This window comes from Physeter macrocephalus, chromosome 16, assembly GCF_002837175.3.
Source record: "Physeter macrocephalus isolate SW-GA chromosome 16, ASM283717v5, whole genome shotgun sequence".
Lineage (NCBI taxonomy): Eukaryota > Metazoa > Chordata > Mammalia > Artiodactyla > Physeteridae > Physeter > Physeter macrocephalus.
The window spans coordinates 85783029-85801692 of record NC_041229.1 but is presented as its reverse complement, the minus strand read 5'-3'; the positions used below and the strand labels follow the sequence as shown (position 1 = coordinate 85801692).

The 18664-nt window shown below is 45.5% G+C and overlaps 1 protein-coding gene across 1 annotated transcript in view; it reads right to left on the bottom strand.

Moving 5' to 3' along the window:
• The window catches only part of KIAA1549L (KIAA1549 like), a 300435-nt gene that overhangs the window by 81101 nt on the left and 200670 nt on the right, over positions 1-18664 (bottom strand). The window contains exons 12-13 of the mRNA XM_055078652.1: positions 11558-11721; positions 5139-5329 (exon numbers count right to left, since the gene is read on the bottom strand). Of these exons, the coding sequence (XP_054934627.1) occupies positions 5139-5329; positions 11558-11721 (355 nt within the window). The remainder of the gene's footprint in view (positions 1-5138; positions 5330-11557; positions 11722-18664) is intronic.

Here is an 18664-nt window from a genome sequence, read left to right as displayed (position 1 = left end):
TGACCCAGCAATCCCACTACTGGGCATATACCCAGAGAAAACCATAATTCAAAAAGAGACATGCACCCCAATGTTCATTGCAGCACTGTTTGCAATAGCCAGGACATGGAAACAACTTAAATGCCCATCCACAGACGAATGGATAAAGAAGATGTGGTACATATATACAATGGAATATTACTCAGCCATAAAAAGGAATGAAATTGGGTCATTTGTAGAGACGTGGATGGACCTAGAGACTGTCATACAGAGTGAAGTAAGTCAGAAAGAGAAAAACAAATATCGTATATTAACGCATATATGTGGAATCTAGAAAAATGATACAGATGAACTGGTATGCAACACAGAAATAGACACACAGACGTAGAGAACAAACGTATGGACACCAACAGGGGAAAGCAGGGGGTTGTGGTGGTGGGATGAACTGGGAGATTGGGATTGACATATATACACTAATATGTATAAAATAGACAACTAATAAGAACCTGCTGTATAAAGAAATAAAATAAAATTTTTAAAAAAATGCATCCCTTGACCCATAAGTAAGCAGCTTCTTAAGTGGAAGCTCGGTATCCTGGTGGATGCTCCTCTTCCTCCTCCTCCCATCCCCCTCTCATCCTCTGGGAATTTGGGATTCTCAGTCCTGTACACTTTTGTGCACTTTAGCACCCTAAAAACCACGCACAATGCAAGTGCCTGCTCACAACCATGGGATAAGGCAGAGTCAGCCACGAGCGTTCCACAGAGCACCACTGGGGCCACGGGAGATGCTCCCCGCCAAGGACGCACAGACAAGCATGAGTCTGGGAGATGTCAATTACTATACTCCCTCTTTGGATATTCCTACAGCACATCAGCATATCAAAGGCTCTCCTCAGTCCTGTCAGAAAGACACTCATCTTGTTGTGTTTAATTCAGCACTTCCCAGTTTATTTGGCCACAATCTCTTTCACCATAAAAGTAATACAAAGAATGTAGTCCAGGAAAATATGAATGAGGCATTAACTATTTGATCACCGAGTGCTGGGTGTGCAAACACACACACACTTTTGGATCGCTTTCAGAACCTCACAGTTAATGATCCCTACTCTTCCAACTGGCTTCATTGGCACAAAGAGGCTTTCACTGAGGTCCAGAAGGAAAGGCTCCTTGCAACCTATTTCACATGCACAAAATATTTAATGGTTTTTGTAGCATTTGCATACCCTTTCCCTCATTTGATCCTGAAACAATTTTCTGGCTTTTTTTTTTTTTTTTTTTTTTTTGCGGTACGCGGGCCTCTCACTGTTGTGGCCTCTCCCGTTGCGGAGCACAGGCTCCGGACGCGCAGGCTCAGCGGCCATGGCTCGCGGGCCCAGCCGCTCTGCGGCATGTGGGATCCTCCCGGACCGGGCACAAACCCGTGTCCCCCGCATCGGCAGGCAGACTCTCAACCACTGCACCACCAGGGAAGCCCTAACGGCCCCATTCTGAAGGGTCATGCAGTCCTGCTCTAGCAGGAATGCGGAAACTGAAGTGGCAAGTTGGGGAAGCTAGAAATATAGATGCGTGATGGGCTTGCTCTTGGATGTGGCATCCTAAAATCTTCCCAAATGATCAGAGATTCCTGTGATCAGCTGAACTTGAACAGAGGTGAAGTTTCTCCCACAGCTATGGCAACGATATAGCCAGTCTTTAATAAAATTATATTGTTATGGTAAAATTATGAAGCAAATGGAGAAATCATTCAATAGGGTAGGCATTGTTTTCTTTATTTGTATTTGTTTCATAAGCTAATATTTCTTAATAAAAATCTGAGGTTAAGTATTTAAATTTGATTAGCAAGAGTAGACTCCTTGCAAATTCAAGAAAAAAAATAGCTTGTTCTAAAACAATTTTTTTAAAAGAAATCTTTGCACAATTTAAACCACTCAACTAGAACGGGTGGAAAAGTTTCCATTCTTCCTGACAGTGCAGTGCTATGTTAATATTCTAATTTTAGTAATTCTATTTATTTCTTTTCAGTGTCCTCTAAATAGGTGATAAACTGTTAATATGCCTTTATGGTACTTGGCAAAGATCATAATGAGAATAATTACTATAGATAATACTATTTGCCAGTCAACTCAGATAAATCATCCATTGCTTCTCTGTATGTTTCAACTTCATGCTGGGGTGGACTGTGGCAGTTAAGGTCCCAATTTGTTCACGCCTCCCAGTAACCAAGCTTAGGGTAGTGCCCTCCCACACTGACTCTGGACTTGACTATGTGTTTTGCTTTGGCCAACAGGACAGTAGCAAACATGATACTAGCAGAGACTTGAAGCTTGTTTGGGGCTTCTTTTCTTACTGCTCTTGGAACACTGTAACCACCTTGTGAGAAAGTCAGGGCTAGCCTGCTGGAGGGTTCAAGACCACATGTCAAGAGGTCCCAGTTACCTGGCCACCCCAGACAAGGCTGTCATCAACAAGCCAGCCCAGCAGGCCTTCCACCTGACTAAAGATGCATGAGTGAGCCCAGCTGAGATCAGCCAAGCCTATTTCAGACTAGAAGAACTACCCAGCTGAGCTCAGCCTAAACTGCTGACCCACCAAAAATCATGAGCTAAATAAACGGTTGTTGTTTTAAGCTGATAAGCTTTAGAGTGAGTGGTTTGTTACAGGACAACAGATAATTAATCCACATGCCCTCAACATTCTTTCCCACACAAGCTGAAATCCATCCCTGTTTCTCTGCACCTCTTTCTTAAGTACCAAGATCTCCTAGAGAAAAACACAGAGCCTTGCTGCTTGACTCCAATGCAAAATTTATATATTTGATACAAACAATCCTTTCTTCCTCCTGCAATGACTCCCTTCTCTTGGCTTCTCAGATTCCACTCTTGCTTCGCTCTCCTTGTGCCTTTCTTACTGATGCTTTTCAGACTCTTTTGCTGATCCGTCTTCATTATCTGGACCTCTAATCATTGCAATGTCCCAGGGGTCAGTTCTTTGATTTCTTCTCTATCTACACTCTCCTAGGTGCCCATCTAGTCTCAGAGCTTTTTACAACCAAACGCTGACAGCTCCTACATTTATATTTCTACTCTGGACCTCTCCTCTGAACTCCAGACTCATATGGTTAACTGAGCTCTCAACATCTCCACTTGCATGTCTCACGAGCATCTCAAACTTAACATACCCACATCCATACTCTTGATCGTCCCCTACGAACTTCTCCTCCGGTCTTCCCCAACACAATAAATGGCAAATTCATCCCTCTCTAGTTCCATACCCCACAACAATCTATCAGCAAATCTTGTCATCTCTTCCTTCTAAACATCTCTAGAACCCAATCACTTCTTCCACCTCCACGCCCTGGTCCACACCACCATCTCTCACCCGGACTCTTGCAATAGCTTCCTAATGGGTCTCTCTGCTTCTATTCTGCTTCTCTACAGTCTATTTCCACACGGCAGCCATAGTGAACCTTTAACATTGCATGTCACATCCCATCACTGTTCTCAAAACCTTCCAATGACTTCTGATCTTTACTCACAACAAAATCTCAAGTCCTGACTTTGGTCTATAAAGCCTGACATGCTCAACCTCAGGTAGCTCCTCTGGCTCACCTGCTACCACTTCCCCCCTAGTTCTTATCAGCCTCTTTGGCCTTCGTGCTCTTCCTTAAGCAAGTCAAGAAGTTCCCTCCCCTGGGCTTTGTACACACGGTTCCATCTGCTTGGAAAGTTTTTCTGCGAGATAACCTCAAGGCTTACACATCATTTCAATCAGGTCTTCCTCAAATGTCACTTTATCGGAGAGGCCTTCCCCAACTTCCTGCTAAAATAGCCTCATGTTCCCCTCTCCAGCTCTGCATTCCCTTACCATGCTTTGGTTTTCTTCTTTGCACTCATCACCGCCCAACCTACTATATTTCTATTTCTCTATGTGTTTATTGTCTATCTCTCCCTACCAAATTGTAAGCACCACGGGAGTAGGAACTTCGTCTTGTTTGCTGCAGTATCCCTAGTGCCTAGTAGACAGCAAGCAATCGATAACATATGTTAGGTGAAGGGAGGGAAGGAGGGAGAGAGGATGTAGCTTTTCCAGCCGCCACTGTGGTCCCAGGCAAGCTTGGCGATGGGAGCTGGTTTGGCCAGACATCAGGGCTGGCCAGAGAGTTCCTTACCTCTTTGTGAGCCTATTGCAAAGTCCTAACAAGCCCCTGCCCTCTAGCCTAACCTCTCCCATCTATCATCCACATTGCCGCGGGAGTAGTCTTTCTAAGATACAGGCTGGACATCACTGTCTTCCTGAAGAACTTTCAGTGCCTGGAGAATAAAGGTCAAACTCCTTAGGCTGGCAGTTAAGACCCTCCACAGTTTTCATCTATCTTCTGGTTTCATCTTTCACTATATCCCAAGCACTGTGAGCTCTAAGCCCCAGAGACACTCATTATTAAACGAGCATGGATGTCCGTATCTCTCCTGGCTCTGCCAGCCTGGATGCCTTTATCTCTTCCCACCGATGGGCATGCCACTTGCCCTTCAAGCCTTGGCTACAACATAACCTCCTCCACGACGTTTTCCCTCATCAGAATTAAATTCTTCCTCCTCTCTTTTCCCCAGGACTTGGTTCAGACTCCACTGTGGGCACCTGCCCATCATGTTTGGTATTCCAGCAATTTCTTTCTGTCTTTCCATCATGAGATGTTCGGGGTCAGGAGTCGATCTTAAACCTTTTTGTAGTCCTTCCAATGCCTGTCAAAGTGCTCTGTTCATAGTAAAAACTCAATAAATGGTTTTTGAACTAAAATCATAAGCTCTATAGAGAAATTGCCAGATAAAATACAACTATCCTGAACCAAAGGCACTGCTCTTAAGATAAATTAAAAATATAGGTGTGACATCAGTGCCAAATTTGTTATAATAAATCTAAGAGCTAAACCTCTTCCGTTGTGGTTGATCAGGCATCTAAAACCTTACAATGAGTGGCTCATGAGAAGCAGGTATTGTGCTTCTTATCGTCTCCCTTAGTCTCCTTCTCAAATATTCAAAACAAGCACGAAGGGGAATTTTTAAAGAGAACAGAGGAATTAACTTGAGGGCTTCAGCTGTTCTCCCCATCAATTATTTCTCTTGCTGACACAGAGAGGCAGAAGCTGGCCCCGTGCCTACCTCTTTCTGGTTTCGATGGATCTGGCCGTCTTGATAGTGCTTCCATCCTGAGGGGCATCCCTTTCCTGAGAGGCAGGAGCATCTCTAACAGGCAGCGGGAGGACCACCGTTTCCTGAGTCACGGGGATGACCTCTTCGTCCGCCCCTTGCTGGCCCAGGTGCTGCTTAGCATAATCAAAGCCCTGCACAGGCTGCAAAGAGGAAACAGATTTGCAGTCACGTTTCTGGCAAAGCAAGACGCTCACAGCAGCTTTAAGAGAAGACAGGTGGGAAAGTGCATGTGATGGGACCATACTTAGCTTTCTGATGAACAAGAGTTAACATAAATCTCCATCATAATTTCTGTCTCTGCAAAATCAAAAATCCGTGTTAATTCCACCTAGCTACAGAATCTCTATAGATAAGACTCAGAAAAAATGACTAGTATAAACAAGATGCAAATATGTGTGTGAGAACAAATACTTGCAAGGATTTTAGACCACTTATTTTAAGTCACAGGATACTGCTAATTAGAAGCTCTTAATTGCTACATTAAACAGGTCCCGCAACTTCTCCTACCTAGGAATATTTTGTCATCCCTTAAATCCTGTGTAATAGCAGGTGTGTGGCTTTGCCAAGTCACTTGAACTCTGAACCTCAGTTGTCTCATCTGAGAAATGAAGATAATCATATCTGCTTTACCTCCACCACCCTTGAGTATTTTTTTTTTTTTTTTTTTTTTTTTGTGGTATGCGGGCCTCCCTCTGCTGCGGCCTCTCCCGTTGCGGAGCACAGGCTCCGGACGCGCAGGCTCAGCGGCCATGGCTCACGGGCCCAGCCGCTCCGCGGCACGTGGGATCCTCCCAGACCGGGGCGGCACGTGGGATCCTCCCAGACCGGGGCGCGAACCCGGTTCCCCTGCATCGGCAGGCGGACGCGCAACCACTGCGCCACCAGGGAAGCCCTTCCCCTTGAGTATTAAAGGGGATCACAGATCTGAAAACAGAGGGAGGAAATGTGCTACCACGTGCGAGGCAGTACAATTATTAATAATAAAATGGAATTTATGGAATCACTCTTTAATCCAGACCTCTCCCTTAGGCAGGCTGGCTCTCCTATAATTCATTACTGAAAAATTAGCAAGGCTTTTGCTGTACAATGTCTGAAATCCCAAGTGAATAAGGCAGCTGTGAGCAAAACCCAACAGACATTTATTAGTGGGGTAATGAAAAAACCAAGAAGCATATTTAAACAATTCCTGCGAGTGTCTCTATTCTGCTTGACACCCCAAAACAGCACAACACAGATTTGAGGCAGGATGATGGGGAGGTTAAGATCAGCAGCTCCAAAAGCAGACAGCCTGGATTCAAATCCTGGCTCTGACATGTATTAGCTGGGTGACCTTGGGCAAGTTACTGAAATTCTCTGCACATGTTTCCTCACCTGTAAAATGGAGAGAATAACTGTGTGAACAAGATCAAATGTGTATGTCTGTGAGAGTGATATTTAACCACCCTCAAAGGGACGCTGTGTAGCTTAGATAAGTAAATTCAAGTCCAGCATTTAGCTAAGTACCTGACACACAGTAAGTGCTCAATCAATATTGGTTAATAACTGCTTTCCTGCCTACTAAATCATAGGCCAGGTGAAATGGACATCAGTGGATTCTCCTTAAGAAAATACGGGATGAAACTTAACCTCTATTGTTTGGGTTCTATCAGAACTTGATATGATCAGAAGTTCCTCTTTCAGCAGGTTATTTAGCTAAGAATTGTAACAGGAAGGTTCCAGCCAGATTTAATGGTCTAAGACCTTGGCCCAACCCATCAAATAGTGTCTCAGAATAGGATGGAGTTTTATTGCTAAATCCAGCAAAGCTTCCTTATTTCAAGCTGACTGTAGCATAGCCACGGACAGTTCCCTGGATAACTCACTCTGGGAGGTGTGGTCACTGGCCCCTCTTCTCTGAGACACCCACACTCTGACCCACGTGGTAACCACTAAAATTCTATGCTAAGATCTGGGAATGTGCTTCTGAAATAGTGTTTGTTCATTTCCCTCCCCTCCCTTGGTGGTACATGAAATACAAAGGAGCCTTCAGATGATGTGCTGATGTTCCTAGAATACTGACTCACCTGCTTCTCCTACAAACAACTGATCACCAATTGAATTCAACTGAAATGCTTCTGGAAGCTGACCTTTTCTCTCCAGGTCCACTGTTGTACTGACCCTGCCCTGGTCTTGTTACTTCCATTCTTCTCCTTTCCAGGCCCACCCTTGACAAGCCTCCAAAGTTATCTCCCTTAGAACCATGTCAGGTCATCATCACTCCCTCATTAAAAAGGCTCCGTGGCACCCAAACCCTTTGGCAAGGCACTCAAGACCCTGCACATTGTGTCTGAACCCATGTGCCCAGCCTCATCTCCTGTTGGTCCCTTTTCTGCCATACCCCCATCCTCCCATTATCCTCTTCAGTTTTGTTCCAACTCTAGTTATTGAGCACTGGCTTGTGTCAGGGACTGCGCTTGGTGTTGGAAACATAAAGGTGAATAATAACTGGCCCCCTACCCTCAAGGAGCTCACAGTTTCAGCTTCACTTGATATCACTGGTACAGTATCGAATATGTTGCATAAAGTATGTCATTTCATCCTCACTGTAGTTCAAGGAGGTAGGTATTGGTATGGTTCCCCATTTTAAAGATGAAGAAACTGAGGTCGAAAGGTTCAGCAACTTCCTCAGGCTCACACAGCTGGTCTATGGTAGAGCCGGGATTTGCACCCAGTACTATATGACCCAGAGACAGAACACCCAACCACTGCTTGATGGTTCTTCCCACGGCCTCTCCTCTCCTTCTGTAGCCTGCCATCTTGGTTGGGCATCTTCTACCACACTTGGCCTGGCTCCTGTGTTGAGACTCCTGGCCTGTGTGTGAGGTACTGGGAGTCTGCACTGGCGGCTAAGATGACCTAAGAATCTAGTGAGGAGGACAAGCTAGCTCTGGCTTGCCCCCCTCAGCCTCACTCTCTCTGAACTTGGCCTCTCACCCTTCACACTGGGCTGAAGTCACCCGCTAGATACTTCAGGGGACTGGGCTGACGGTGGGTGAGCAGGGAGACATTAAGGAATGACAAGCTTAAAAGGTGGCCCTTGTTATTAGGTTAATAATAACAATCCCTGTACGTGTTCAGTACTTACAGCCTGCAAAACACTGACACCTCATTTCATTCTCACGACAACCACATGGGGAAAGCAGGGAAAACAGCACAGTCTTCACTTTATAGGTAAGAAAACAAAAGCTCAGAGAGGTTCGGTGACTTGGCCAAGATCACACAGCTAAGCGGTGAAAGACTCAAGACTAGTACCTTACTCTTCTGACAGGATAGTGGTCTTTCAACCTCCAACTTGAAAATCACCTGAGATTAACTAACTGCCCAAGGGACACACACTAGTGACCCCTAACACCGTTAATACAACATCATGAAACATTTATAGTTGCTTTAATGAGTTTTGTAAAATTATCAAATCAAAATAATCTCCAACAATTTCAAAGGTAAACATGTTACCCAGATCTTTTAAGAAGAAAGTACGTGTAATAATAAACATCAACTTATATATAATATTTATTCTGTACCAGGTACACTCAAAGTAGTTCACAAAACTCACTTAATCCTCACAACAACCTGTAAGTGAATACTGTTATCATCCCCATTTCACAGATGGGAAAATTGAGGCACAAAGAGGTTAAGTATGGTCATATAGATAATATGTGAGAAACAGGAGACAGCTGGGCATCTTTAGGGGGTGACTAAAGCAGACCCATCCCAAGCAGAAGGTCATGCCAACCAGTGCAGGCCCTCCAAGCTCGCTCTGCACCTGGATATGGCCCTAACAACTTTCTCTTAAGGTGGCCTGTTCCAGAGGATCATGTTCTCTTCAGCTGAAGGGAAAACCTGGGAAAAGGCTATGACTCCAATGACAAAGAAGAGGGAACAGTGAACTAGGAAGAAAGGAGGTGACAAAGGCATGACGCCTGGCCCTCCTCCTGCGCTGATCTTTTTCTCAACCTTCTACCTGCCGAAGCCCGGATGACAGCAATGGTAATAGGGCTACATCTGTGGTACCTTGTCTCTGCAGAAGGGTGTGGGCGTGCCCAGCTGGGCCTTGGGTCCCGGGACAGCCACACTCACCTCCTCTTAGGACGTTAAGTCTATTAGTGAGGCTCAGCAAGGATCCCCAGCCATGTCCTCTGGCACTGCAGCCCGCATCCTTACGGACACAGTGGTGTCCCTGGAGACTAGGAGACCACCCTCCCGGTCTCTGGATTGGTGGCGAAAGGTAACTTTTTCATCCCGCCTGGTCCCTTGGCGTTAAATGAATTCTGCTCACACACAAAGGTTGTGAGAAGTGATGCAGGCGGCTCTCTCCTCTTGCAAACACTGCAGTGTCCCCGGGTTGCAACGGGCAGGACTGCGCTAAGAAAGAGGCAGTTCCACCTCGCTGGTTTCCCGTGATAAAAGGGCTTTGGAAATCAAGTGCGTAGCCCAGTCTCATTGAGGGAGAAAACAACCACCATCACCCCACACAAGTGAACTCAATCATCTCATGGAACATAAATTTGCTTGATTTCCACAGCAGCCGGGTATCTGTAGAAGCACAGTGCACCGGGAAGGGACATAAAAGGGGCTATGAAAACCCACAAACATGAATCTGTTCCAGCCTCAGACAGCTTTCCAGCCAGAAGATATGCTGAAATCATGTGGTGCCCAACTCATCTCGGCAAATTAGTAAAATTTTGGCTTCATCTAGCACACAAAGATGGCATTTACAACCTCAGTATGGCACGTTTTGCATTCCTGGACTCAGCTGCAATTAGATTCTGGTAATTACTGTTATGTCTGCAAGGCTCAGATTGTAACCAAGCTAAGATGGAAATGAAATATCCCTTCTTGGAATAGTTTCATTTTTCACTGCTTGGGTAATTACCAACATCATGCCGCGTCCGGGCAGCGGGTGGCTTTATGTCAACAGACACAGAACGACATTCTTTGGGGTTGGGCTCTTCACTAGACAGTGTCTCAGCAAGCCGCAGCTTCTCAACAGGTGACTCGGTTTAATAAACAATCAAATTCATTTGATTTCTTTTGCTGAAGCAAGGTATGATCATCCAGGAAGAACTAGACATGCCTGACTCCCAGCAAGGACAATCACCACGTCATGCATTCCAGTGGATGTGAAATTCCATTTGCTGTTTCATTCCTGCACAGGTAGACAAAGCTCAGATGTTCAGGGCTGGAAGACGATTCTACCCACCAAATCTCAGAGTTCAGGAAGGGGTATAAAGTAGACAGAGCCCAGAGACTCAGATATGGGCCTGAGTACCTCCCCCACTGCTGTGGAGTAAGTCCCACAGTCTCCCTTTCCTTTGGGTTTCTCTGCAGTAAAATGAAAATAATAAATGCTGCCCTGACTACAAACTACCCCACAGGGCTACTGTGATGAGCAAACAAGGTGACAGACCTAGGAGAGCCCAGGATATTGTAAGGCATTATTTAAACACTGGGTATTACAGGTTATTATAGTCCCTTCGGGGACTGTTGTGAAGGGAGCTACGTGACTGGAGGATTAGCCTTTGGAATTTCCTCAGTTCATTCTCCTTCCAGTCACTGGAGATGGGTGGTACGGCCCTATGGAGGCTGTGGAAAGTGGACAGGGCTCCCGGCCGGCCCTCGGGGGAGCCACTGAACTGGGGGTTGATGGCTGCCCGGCCAAGTTTCTGTAGCTCGCCCGTCATGCAGCCTTTGAAGATCAGCCACTCCGGCCAGCGGAAGAAGGAAAGTTTTGAGGGTCTGATGTACCCCAAAGGGCCCTGAGTTAGGAGCCAAGAGACCTGGTTCTACTATCAGTTCTGCTACTTACTAACTGTGCCATTGTGAAGAAGTCACTTCTCTGTAAAAGGGAAGGTGTCAGATCAGATGACCTCTGAGGGCCCTTTCAGGTCTAGCTAGCAACTCGTTTTCTGTGCCTCTGTTTCCTCATCTGTAAAAGAATGTTCTTCCTCAAAGGGCTGCTGGGAAGATTAGGGGTTGCTGGTATATGCAAAGCCCCGAGAAGCATTTAAGGCAAAGAGTGAGCATTAGATGAGCATTAGCTATCGTGTCCTCATTATAAAAATAAAGGTGGCACAAGAATGCAAATATTCTAAAGAATACTGAACTGTACACTTATAAGTGACTAAGATGGTAAATTTTATGTTATGTATATTTTACCACAATTTTTAAAACATTCAAATAAGTAAATAAAGGGTCTCCTTCAACATGAGGACTCATGAGGATGCTTCTGAAGGTACTTGCAAAGACCTCAAGAGCCAAGAGAGAAAAGGCAGGTGGAGCCCCAAGGGGCCAGGGCTCCTGCCCCTCTCCTCACAGCTTCCGCCTCGTACCTTTGCTCTCTGTGGCAGGTTCATCATGGTGTCTGGCTTGAAGTCGTTCTTGTTCTTCCGGCAGAGCACGGCAGTGATGATGATAATGATGACCGTGACCACGGCAATGGGCGCCAGCACCGCGGCGATGATCCACAGGTTGTTGGGCGGGTTCTTCACCACGGCTGCAGGGAAGAGTGGGGGAAGCACATGACAAGGAGCTCCGGGAAGGGGAAATCAACCAGGAGATAAATGCCCTCCAGTCCCAGGTCTGAGATGGTTGAGAGGGTTTGGGCTCAGAAAGGCTCTTGCCTTGGCAAGCTACTCAAAGTCTCTGAGCCTCAGTGTCCTCATCTGTAAAATGGGGCTATCACGTTGCAAGGCATCAGAGAGGCAAGGTACATGTGGTGCTTTGGTGTGGCCCCTAGTAGGTGCTCAAGAAATGCGAGCCTTCACTCTGATTAAGAGGAGGAAAAGGAAGATGGATTGGTATCAAGTTTCCCCACTGGTAATGTCCCTGAGTCAAAAGAGATGAGAGAAGCAATCTGAGGATTAGTACAGTGGGGCAGTCAGGCAGCAAAGGCCACGGAGAGATAACTCTAAATATTGTAGTTAAGTCACCCGCTGAGTGAGCAACGAATAAAACATACCTGAGTGGACGGATCTTCCCCGCTCCCCCCGAAGGCTGGCTGGGGAGGCATGGAAATGCCTTGTCTAATCAAAACGATCCAGCTATTCTCAGAGCCAGAGTGAAATAGAGTAATGAAAGTGACTGTCAGTAGGAAGAACGTGTTATTAGAACAGTAGGTGCCTCAAGGAGGGTGGGGCTGGCATTAATTAACTTGCAAAGGGCAAAAGGTTGATGGTCATGATCTACATCATGATAGGGGTTAGGGCCACACAGGTGTATACACTTGTCAAAACATCAAATGGTATAGTTAAGAGCTGTTCATTTCACTGTATGTTAATTTTATCTAAAACATCACAAACGAATATTGAACTCTAGGCAATGATATGCATACTGAAGTGTTTTGGGTTGAAGTCTACTGATGTTTGCAACTTACTTTGAAGTACATCAAAAAAATATGATGGATTAACAGATGAATGGAAAAATAGATGAACAGAGATGTGATTATTAAAATATAGTAAAACGCTAATTGTGGAATCGAGGTGGTAGCAATATGGGTGTTCACTGTGCAATTCTTTCAACTTTTTAGTAAGCTGGGTTAGGAAAATGTAAGAAAAAGAAAAAGCCTTTGATGTGAGATGAATGAGTCCTCCCCCCATGATCCCAGGTGGGGAAGCTTTGGAAACACCTCAGTCCAATCAAAAGGACTGGAGCAAAGAAAACAGTAACCAAAATAATTGTTTATAGGAATAAAGAGTTATTGGAAGGGAGTGGGGTCTGCAGAAAATCTAGAAAAAGAGAACCAAAGATTTATCCACGCCAGGGGAGGGTACCCCGACCGGCAGACATGGGTAACCTGGCCGGATGGCAGGTCTATCTGGTGGGCAAGATGGCTGCAGCTGGCTGTTTGAGCTTGGTGATACTGTTAATACCACGCAAGCTCTCTTCTCTCCCACTCCCTAGATGATCTCATGGACTCAAGGCTTAAAAACCATCTGTGCTGTTGACACTCATTTATATCTCTAACCAGGACCACTGCTCTGAACTCCAGATTCCTGTATCCAACCATCAACTCAAATCTCCAGTTGGATACTTAAGAAATGTCTCTAATATATCCAGAGTCCAACGCTCAATCCCCCCACCCCACAACCAAACCTGTTCTTCTTGTGAAATTTTCCACTCCAACAAATGGCAACTCCTTCCTTCGAGTTGCTCAGACCAATAACTTTGCCATCAATGTTGACCTGTCTCTTTTACTCTCACCCAATATCCTATTGAGCAACAAACCCTGTCATCTCCATCTTCAAAACATATCACTTCTTTCTATTGCTATAGTCCAAGCTACCAACATCTCTCACCTGAATTACAGCAATGGGCTCCTCCCTTGTCCCCTGTAGTCTATTTGCAAGACAGAAGCTGGAGTGATCCTTTAAAAATTCAGATCACAACATTCTTCTGCTCAAACCCTCCAGAGGCTCCAACCCCACTAAGAGTAAGAGCCAGGGTCCTTATAATTTCTATAAGACCTTAAGTGATCTGCCTGACCAACCATCTAGTTACTTCTCTGCCCTTACAACTCTTCCTTCAACACACTCTGCTCCAGCCTACCTCCCTCCTACTGTTCCTCAAACATGCAGGACATGCTCCTGCCTCAGGGCCTTTGCACCAGCTTATTCTTCTACGCAGAATGCTCTTCACCTAGATATCCACATGGCTCCCTCCCTCCCTCCTTCAGGGCTCTGAACAAGTGTCACCATATCTGTGAGGCCTTCCCTGTACTCTCTATGAAATATCAATAACAATCCCTGCCCTTAGCACTCTCCATCCCCCTCTTCCTACTTAATTTTTCTCTAAATCAGTGCTTCTCAAACTTTAATGTGCATGCCCATCACCTGGGGATCTTGCTCAAATGTGGATTCTGATTCTGTGGGTTGGGATGGGTCTCCCTGTAATACGTTCTTTGGGACACAAGTCCACCATCTTCTCAGTCTACTGGCTTTCCAAATAAAGTCACTATTCCTGGCCCCAACAACTCGTCTCTTGATTTATCGGCCTGTCATGTGGTGAGCAGTACAAGCTTGGACTCGGTAACATGCCTAATAAGCTCCCCGGGGGTACCCATGCAGCAGGCCCCCAGGCCACACTTGGAGTGGTGAGGCTCTAAAGTAAGTATCACCATCTGCCATGATACATATGTATTTGCTCACCATCTGTCACCCCCTGCCTCTCCATTAGAATGTACACCCTAAGAGAGCAAGGAGGTTTTTTGTCCCTTGTTTGCTGCATTCCCCAGGGCCTAGAACAGTGCCTTGCACACAGTAGGTGCTCAATTAAAAGTTGAATGAATGTGTAACTGAACTACTATTATTCCTGTCGCAATTTGGCTCCCGATACAGATTTCCACAAAGGATAGAGTAACAGCCAGTTAAAGAAATCCCCTCTCCTTGGTAGCTCTAATCCATATTTTAAACTAAATACTTTCAATCTGGTTTATATATCAATCTCTTATAAATCTGGTTAGCATAAGCTGGTCCTCCTGATCCTGCTTAATTCTGGGGGCTACTAGACCCACAAAGCTGAGGACTGGACTCTGGAATACAAAGACCCCACCAGTAAGTGCCACATGGTGAGGGCCTGCCTGAGGAGCCAGCTGGTCTTTCTCTGACTTCGACCACCCCCTGACTTCAACTGGCACCTCATTAGCCAAGATCTACATCTCCTCAGGCAGCAATTGGCTTGGGAGTGCTATTAGGACAAAAGAACTTCTTTTCCACAGTTTTTGTCAATCAGTGATTAATCACATTATTAACTTCTGAAAACAGCTCATTAGATAATGTGCTCCTGTTGACATTAAACATGTAATTGCTGCTGCTTTCAGTAATTCAGTATTTATAAGTGAGTTTTAGGGCATTAACATTTTTTAAAGCTCAGTGCTTCTGTGAAAAATATCAATGTGCCTCTTTTCGGCGATGTTGTTCTATCCTGATGGAGAAAAATGTATAGTGTATCAGAACATGACACCCTAAATATATTTATATATGTATATAATTTTTTTCATTAGCAAGAATGAAATATTTACATGTGTTCTGCTTTTACTCAGCTTTATTGTTTTGATGGAAGTGTGCCTTCTTGATGCAGTATGGAAAATCCTTTCACCTCTATTTAAATGGGGAGAGAACAAATTTATGCTATGTACATTAATAAATTCATTTAACAGTCAAAGCGATAGTAAAGTTAGGTCAGCTGAAGTCATCCAAACCCAGTATATTCATTGGCATAATGATCTAAAACTACAAAGTCATGTACAGAGGTGAAAAGGAACAAATGGTTATTTAACTTACAAGAATGTCAGAGGAAGGATAGGAAAATGAGACAACACGTTCTTGAGCTTCTACCGTGTGTCAGGCATTGGGATACACTCTTTGTCAAGATTCTCATACCCATTTTTCAGATGAAGAAACTGAGCCCCGGGGAGGTTAGATTTTTTTTTACAAAAAAAATTCATTTCTCTGAAATATACAATTTAAGTCAGTTCTGAGTTAACACACATGAATGGAAGTGTGTGCGTGTGTGTGTGTGCACGCACACACACACACACACACACACAAACTATTTGTCGGAGGGAATGAAGTCAAAGGGTCCACATAATCTAAACTCAGAATGAATTATTCTCATGTGGAGCAAATGTTGAAAGGAGAAGGAATCCATTCGAAAAAGCTCCCAGCTCGTTTCTGTGGTTGTCAAAACATCAGAGCTCATGACGCCTGTGAGTGGACGCACGGGAGGGTCTAGCCCAGGGCCCAGCAGCTGGTGAGAGCTCAGGCCCATCCTGCCCCTGCCCACACACTCCCGTGGCTCTCACCCCACTTGGGTGCAGCCCATGGGGCTCCACTGATCGTGGCCCCTATTCTGCACCTCTGACCTCATCGCTGCTGCTCTCCTCCATTGGGACCTCCTCGCTGGCTCTCAAACCCTCCCCCCTCTGCCTGGAATCTTGTCCCAGGTATCCTCAGGTGGTCACTCAAAGGTTACTTCCTCAATATCCTCTTCTCGACCCCCCAGCAATTTAAAATCACAGCCATTATCTCCTCGGCATCCCCTAGCCCCTTCTGTGCTTAATTTTTCTCCATGGCACTTATTAGCATCTAACATATTATTCAGTTATTTTGTCTGTTTGACCTGCCCGCTCAGGAATGTAAGGTCCATGAGGGCAGAGGTTTTGCCTGCTTTACTCACGGCTGCATCTCCAGTGCCTAGAACAGTGCCAGACACATAACAGGTGCTCAAAAAATATTTGTTGAAGGAATGAATGAGAGTTCCCTTCACCAAAGGGTCAGTCTATGGCTTTCTTTAAGTGATATTTTTTTTGAGATAAATTTCTGATGGCCATGTAAGGTAAACCAATTCCCACCCTGGGCTGCTTCTGCATGGGGAGAATTTTCCCTACTCCATCAGCTGGATAACCTCTCTCAGGGGCCTCTCACTCCAGATCCTGCAAAGGGAGTGGATGAAAACCTCCATCGGGAATGCAGTTGCTTCTTTAGAAGTCATTGCTGCCCCATTACCCAGAGATGACATGGGTAGAGTGGGCATCACATAGTCCACTGTAGGGCACTGCACATCGGCCCTAGACCTAGCGATTTAGAAGACACTGGAACACACAGAACGCTACATCCTACCTTCAGAGGGACAAGGTGTCTGTTCAATACCATGACTCTCTATTCAAAGTGCTGACCTCAGATTCACATCTCAGGCTGATTTCAAAGCTATTAGGAGAAAGTGGGATTTAAAACATCTCTGTTTCTCCTCTTCTTCACTGGCCTTAGTGTCCTCCTCATCTGATCCTGGGATGGAGGCATTTCCCAGGGTCTGTCATCTAGCCATATTCCCTCCAGGACTCGAATTTTCTCCAGGATTTAGATTCTATCCTGTATCTACAACATTCTCAAAATCTATAGTGTTAACTTTGGCCTCTCTCCTGGGATCCAGGCTTGGATTTCCAACAACTTTCCTCACCTCAGCCCTCAATACCCCCATGGCACCCCTTAGTAGCTAATCACTTAAACTCCACATGGTCCAAACTGAATAACTCACCTTCTCCCTCCTAAAAGTGCTTCTCCTCTCTAACCCCCTCTCTAATTTCATTAAAAGCACCCTATTCTCTGAATTATATAGGCTCTTAACCTTCAAATCTCCCTTCCCTCTTCATTGCCTCTCCTCGAGTCCTTCTACCTTATGGATAAATGAGACACTCAGCTACCATTTACTACGTGCCTAATAGACACGTAGTAAATGGTACTAAACCCTCTACATGCAATAATTATCTTATTTAATCCCCCCAGTAGCTCTACCAGGTCAGTGTTTTTGATATCACCATTTTACGTACGAGGAAAATGTAGGTCAGAGGGTCATTCATTTGTCTTCGGTCTCATTACAAAGTCTCTGCTCTCAACTGCTCTGCTATGGTGTCTTCCAACCACGTGCCTCACTCAGGGCCTGGCAGAGGCATTTAGCAAAAGTGGGTCCTTTGCCTTCACAAGGATAGAGCCAGGCAGTAGCTGGAGCTGGATATTCAAAAAGGAATGAGATGTGGTACCTGCTTTTAAAGAGCTCATGAGGGAGATAAGCAAGAAAACAACTCGTTTGCCCAGTGTGATAAGGGCAATGGAGGCCCCTGGAAGTAGGGAAACTTCGGGGAGGGGTCATGCTTCATGGGTCAGGGAAGGCTTCAGAGGCATAGGGAATGTGAAGAATGAATCCTCCCGTGTGGCTGAAGCATTAGGTCTGAAGGAGAGAAGAGTAGCCGTACGGCTGGGAAAGAAGCCTGGAGACCAGGTTGTCAAGGGCCCTGAACATTTGCTGAGCACCTGTTGTGAAAGGCTTCAAAGACCCACTTTAAGAAGATTGGATGTTATTCTGTGAACAGCAGAGAGCCACCAAATATTTTTTAAATGGAGTAGATGTAAGACCAGAACCTGTGTTCATTATAGTGACTCCAATTACAGTGTGGACAGTACATTGGTGGCAAAGAGGCTGAGGCTGAGTCTTTTGGGAAGCACCTGCAAAGTCCAAGAGGAGATAATGATGAAATGGAGAAGAGGATACAGTTTGTGAGTTACTCCAGAAGGGAACCGAGAGAACCAGGTGGATTTGAAGGAAACAAAGAAGTAAGGTTGAGGGCTAGCAGCTCTGGAGCCAGGCACAACAGAGTCTGAATCCTGGCTCTCCGAGCCAGAGTCAAACCTCTAAGGTCACCCCTAGATGACCCCTTGACTCTCATTTCCACAAGGCTCCGTGCACCTTCGAATTTGATGTGACTGCTCTCTCCTGCCCGTGCTCTCAGACCTCCCACTGCTCCCATGGTGCAAAAGATTGAGCCATCCCTGCTCCTCGCTGAGTCTGAACCCTCCACCTGTACCACCCCCTCGAGCACGTATGGACTTCACCCCTGCAGTGTTCGCCTCTCTTCTGCATCGTCACTTTCTCCCTTGCAGTTAGTC